Genomic DNA, 6000 nt, shown 5'->3' on the forward strand with positions numbered 1-6000 from the left:
CTTTAATAAAAACATCCACCCTGATATTCTACACAATCTGGACACTGCATCAGTCTGCTGCTGAAAGAGCCTCCTGCAGCAGATGGTACAGTCCAGCTCCTTGAAACCCCCCCCCCACTTCTGGTGACCTGCGTTGACCCTATCTTTAACGGGGCTCTGTGTTTAAAGTACAGGTGGAGAAGATGTTTGCCATCTTGACCTATGGTCTTAAACTTCCACATTCCAAACTGAGAGGTGTGCAAGTTTTATGTGCACGGACAGCGTAAACCTGCACGCTGGCCCATATTCAAAAAGGGTTATGGCCTGAAAGAAAGAAAACCTTCAACAAAACACGATATTGTCCAGGTTTATAAACGTCCTGTAAAAAAGTAGGAGCCTCCCAGAGTGTAGCCCGCCCCACCCAGTAACATTGTGCCATTCCTCAAACTGACCCCGCGACCTCTAATACCAAACAACCCGCCAGTGCTATTTGTAGCCAGTCTTGCTAATGAATGTGTGTGGTGCCTGCGCTCGCCATCTGTGAGAAGAATTCATGAGGATGAAAGTCAAAAGAAACAAAATACCTCGAGAACACCTGTCAGCCTGTCAAACTCTGTACCGTGTGAACTCATTAATAAATATGTCTACTTCTTCCATTTGCCTGATGCGCAGCCACGGGCTCACTCCTCAGCTGTGAATATTACGGAGATCTTAAAGCAAAGAGACTCGTAACGCTGAGCAGGCTTGACTTGACTTCCATCTGGGGTCCTAAACCTAAATGTCTTGGCTTTAACCATTTGTCTTGGCTATCACCGAGCGGACCGGAGAGCCAAGTTAGAATTGAAGTCGAGAGAGGTCAGATACTCCACCCACTCGGATCCCAGGCGATGACATAAGTATTGACATTGGCCTAGGTGCTGCTGAAGTAACCAGATTGGTAAACCAGGCGGGCTAAACTAAATAATAACAACTTTAATGCACAAAACACACACAAATCAGCCCATAAAGAGTCTTTGGTTACATCTGGAAAGGCTGATTCCCGGCATGGTTTTGTTTCTCAACTGTAGCCCACATGTGGACATATTTTGGATAGAAAAAAAAGGGGAAATCTAACATCTCAATGTCTGATTTACTTATACTTAGTTGACCTGTCAAGCAGAGTAGCAGAGGACAGCGAGGACTGAAGATCACTGATGAGCTTAAACTAAGGTTAAAGCACCATCTGCTGGTCGAGACACAACAATTAACTTAGTGTCTATTCAACGACGACGACCACATTCATCAGAAACGAACAACCTGTCATAACACGTCATCACTTCCTTTAAATGAGTTACAAAATACTCCAAGTAAATTAACAACACACTGCTGGCTAATTAATTCAGTGCACAGGTCTGATGCAATGCAGTGTGGCGCGAGGCAACGCGTCTGTGATGCAGTGTGAGCGCTGACCTAGAGGGGGCGCTGGTTGGATGTTGATTGGAGCTTGTTTGACCACAGGCAGCACAGTGGTCTGCAGGGGCTGGATGATGATCGTCTTCGCCTGCAGGGGAGCTGCTGCGTGAGCCAGGGGTACAGCTGTGATCAGCGGCTTCGGCTGGATGGAAATCTTCGGGCCAATCTGAATCGGCCTCTTGATTGGCTGAGCTTGTCTGGCTGGTATGTGGATGGGTGAGGGGGGGGGGGGGAGAGATAAGAAAACAGGATTTGTGACAATACAAGGAAAGGCTGACTCTAAGCTCAGGTGAGGAATTTATCGTTACAAGGTATATTTCACATTGAGAGACCACTTCTATCTGTTTGTTTGGATTACATCCCAGACTTCTGCAAATTTAGAGTGCGGTGAACGTTTTGGACAAAGTGTACAGACATATGCGACGATATGTACAGATGCTGAGGCTGCCTCACCTCGGGCCGTCTGGATGCTCCTCTTTGGAGCTTTCTTAGGTGAGGCAGAGACGACAGAGAAGCCGCTGGACTCTGAGCAGACGGAAACAGGAGAGGGCAGCGACTGTGAAGACAGGGCCTCATCCTGGAGGGAGGAGCAGAGAAGACTCGTGTCTATTAGATACTGGACTTCTTTTTTTCTAGATATCAGCATTAAACAAAAGCATGGTTGTAGTTCAGAGGCTACTAATACTGAATCATTTGGAGAAAATATCGAATTGTGATCATTTTTGCGATACGAGTCAGGATATAGGAGAGAATGATAATTTTCGCATCATTAATAAATATATATAAATGATCATAGTTTAATTTTTACAAGGATCTGTACGAGTCTGTAGAGCGGGACTATTCCACAGCACCACTATACTTTTGTTTTGACACATATTTTGCATACAACAAATATTACGCCTCCTGCATTTAGGATATTGCACGAGTCCATATTGAGATTTTGATAAAATTCTGATTAACTGATCAACCCAATACAAAAAGGGTTAATTATCTTGACTCCTGCTGCTCAACACTCGTGCACAGAATGCAAAAACAAATGCACTATTCAAAGCTGTGTGTTGTTGCACAAGCGCGTATCACTGTCACCCAACAGTTCTGATGAACACATTACGTCACAGTAGCTTTAGGATCATGAAGCCTTTCAGTTCATCAGTCACCAACAAACTCCCCAAGAAAGTAGAGAACACTGTCTGACAAAATGTGACGCCGTCACATCAGATAAAATATGAATCAAGTGTCCTTGTCAATATTTAAAGTCTCCAGTAGACAAATGTGTCCTTGGATTCACTCAGGGTGATGCAGTGAGCAGACACACACACACGTGTGCAGACTGTTTTGGGGGCTAGACGAAGATGTAACCCTTGTCCTTGTTTTGACACACTGTGAAAACATCTGCCTGCTAAATTATGCTAATGTGCCTGAAGTTGTCAGCACCTTCTATCTAACGAGCGGGCGGGGCGCAGCTCAGGCAGGCAGCAGATTATTACTTTGACAAGGTGTTTAAGGCTTTTGTTAATAAGTGTCTAAAGTGTGCATCCAAAAGGTAAAGAGCAGCTGTTAATATGTTAGTGGACACCATCTGGATGGAAGCTTTCACTTGTTCCAACTGCGCACCAAGAGGGGCACATATGTAAATCGCCAAAGTCGATAACAATGGTAAAAAAAAATTTGCATTGGAAATACAAGTCGGATGCCTGAAAACTGAGAAGGACAAAGAGTTGTGACAGTGGTGACTTACTTGTAAGAAGTACGGGGACAGGGACTCCACGGAGGAAGGAGAGGGGACGGAGCCCAGAGTGTGGGCAGGTGACAGAGAGTCCACGCTCACCTCACCATCTGGAGACACAAGGACAAAGGCGTCAGGAAAATGTGTCACATATGAAGGCTTATCAGCACAGGCGGGTGGGATTTACTATCCCTGTGTATTCCCCCACATAAACACAACACTAAACCCTTTCTATATCGTTTATTCATAAACGTCTGTGTCCCATAAATACACACCTCAGGGTTTGTACAGCTTTTTAAGTGTACAATTTAAGCACTTATTAAGCACTTTCAAGGAACCTGATACAAAAATGTCCAGACTCTCAAAGCCTTCAGCGTCACATTGTGAACAAATAAAGTTTGCAGAATTCCTTTATACGCACAGCAATCAAGATATATATATATTTCATTATGATGTATATTGTTTATTTTGCTAACCTTGAAACCTTCCCACATACTTTAAGGAATATAGCACTATAAAGTAAACATTCAGAAAGGTATGCAACAGTGTATATTCTATCAAACTGCCACATCACATGTGTTATACCATACAAATATTTAAAAGATTAACATCGGATGCTCTTATATTTCAGTTCAGACTTCCTCTATTTCATGCTGAAATGTGAAGCCACGTCTACACAGATGTGTTGTTGCTGTACCTGTGTAGGGGCTGCTTGTGTCCACTTCATTCCACGGCAGTATATCGATATCAAAGTCCAGGTCTGGACCCTCACTGGCCTGAGAAATCAAAACACACACTTTTTAAACTATGGATCTCATTAGAATGTAGATTGGAAACAAAGCTCTGAGGAATAGCCAAGCATTTCTAACACGTACAGAGAACAGCATGTGAATACAACTCGTTCTCTTATTGCCTAAAGTGTGCCTTGACAATACCGGACACCTACACAATGTGCATGTATACAGGTATGTGGGGTGCTGCTGTTTCTGTATCACTTGTTCTTACATAACACATCGTGCAAACTTGTTAGCTAATGATGCACCTGCAGCTCTAGTTCTGCCCCACAGCACATTTCTTTCAGTTTCAGTTGAAATTTACATACTGAGAGGACGTGTTACTCACATAGCCAACATGCTCCAGTGCCTGAAGCAGCTCATCTCCATCCCCCAGGTAGTCCAGCTCATCAAACAGGCTAATGTCTGTGTAACAACAAGCATAAAGCTCACAGCATCACGTCAAACTGTGTTTCAGTCCATTGAACGGTTTAAGTGAGAGACTAATCCGGTCTTTAGATATTACATTTCATATTATCCCAGCAGTAAGTATGTGCAGTCGTACATTTATTTTGATTAATACAAATATCAGCTTTTGAAAACGTATTTAATTTTTTATACTTTTACTAGATAGCTGTGCAAATGTAAGCCGCTTGTGTATGTTTATGTTCCACTTTCAGTTATTTTTTTATCCAACATTAATTCTCATCATAACTACCAAATAGTCATTAATTTTCAGAATTTTAATTAAATGTAATTATTTACTAAATGCTAGGGAGAACATTTATGTTTTCAGTCTGCAATATGTTAACGATTAGCAACAACATTGATTTTGATGCTTCTTTATTCTAGATAGATAAAAAATCAAATAAAACTCCCACCTTCATAAAACTGCTATGAAAATACTATTAATATTGTACCTATTAATTAATTTTAGACTGAGTGTTTGTATGTTGGCTACAGTTTATTATAGACATATTATGGGATATAACTTCAGCTCCTTTAGAGGCAACTTTATCTATATTTATTAGAAATATCTGACCTGTTACTTCAACTAGAAGCTAGCTATAGCTACCTCTGCTTCTCAATATGCTTCTGTCGACAACATGCTAGTTATTACTTATATTATACCCAGGTTACATCATCACATCATCATCATCATCATCTACTACAGCTAGCTAAACTCATGCTAACTGTATTAGCTAGGACTTGAAGCGTATGTAAACAAGACGGCATCCTGCCCACGCGCATCTAACGGCAACCTTGTCACAAGGTGTGGTTTAGAGGCACCTTTATTCATATTTATTAGAAATATCTGACCTGTTACTTCAACTGAAAGCTAGCTATAGCTACCTCTACTTCCCTGTTTCTGTGTACAACGTTAACTTACCCCACTCTCCTCCATGGTCGATAGACATGATGCCTGTCTCACTATCCATCACGGGGTCTTTTAGATGATTTTCTAAGTATAACGTTAAATCGGAAGACATCCTCTTTAGAATTCATGAGTATATTGTCTCAGACAAACAAGTTGCGATGGAGCGATGGCTCATATTACTTATTCATGTTGCAGCTGTTTGAGCAGGAAATGTCCTGTTAGATACACGTCTGGCTTTAACGTTAGTCTACGGGTGCCGCCGAGGGACTACTGTCCAAAAAAAGCAAACGCAGGAGTGCTGCTGGTAGTGTGCCGTAAACTGGTGCTGCAGTAAGCCAGGCCACAAGGCGGCGGTATATAGTAACGGCACTGCAGTGACCTCTCCGTTGAGCTCATGACAGAACAAAGAAGACATTTGAATTTTGCTGAATAATGTTTGACTGGATATGGTTTAATATTGAATTTCTAAATCACTTAAATTGCCCACATTTCAAGAGGATTGACAGTCCAAAGCCCCACATCTTGTTGATCCGAGTGATCAAAACTATAAATTGAATCTTGCTAAAGAACCGTTCTAGTGGGCTAATGTCTAGTCAAGGGCTCTCACACATTAGCCTACAGCAGGAGTGTCAAACATGCGGCCTGGGGGCCAAAACCGGCCCGCCAGAGGGTCCAATCCGGCCCGCGGGATG

At 42.3% G+C, this 6000-nt stretch overlaps 1 protein-coding gene across 1 annotated transcript in view; it reads right to left on the bottom strand.

Moving 5' to 3' along the window:
* Nucleotides 1-5553, bottom strand: part of atf6 (activating transcription factor 6) — a 31815-nt gene extending 26262 nt beyond the window's left edge. Inside the window, 6 exon segments of the mRNA XM_029429243.1 lie at nucleotides 1429-1632; nucleotides 1885-2008; nucleotides 3170-3267; nucleotides 3855-3933; nucleotides 4280-4356; nucleotides 5321-5553. Of these exon segments, the coding sequence (XP_029285103.1) occupies nucleotides 1429-1632; nucleotides 1885-2008; nucleotides 3170-3267; nucleotides 3855-3933; nucleotides 4280-4356; nucleotides 5321-5420 (682 nt within the window). The 5' untranslated portion in view covers nucleotides 5421-5553.
* Nucleotides 5554-6000: the final 447 nt, after the last annotated feature.

Source organism: Cottoperca gobio, chromosome 4 (genome assembly GCF_900634415.1).
Source record: "Cottoperca gobio chromosome 4, fCotGob3.1, whole genome shotgun sequence".
In the NCBI taxonomy this organism is placed as follows: domain Eukaryota; kingdom Metazoa; phylum Chordata; class Actinopteri; order Perciformes; family Bovichtidae; genus Cottoperca; species Cottoperca gobio.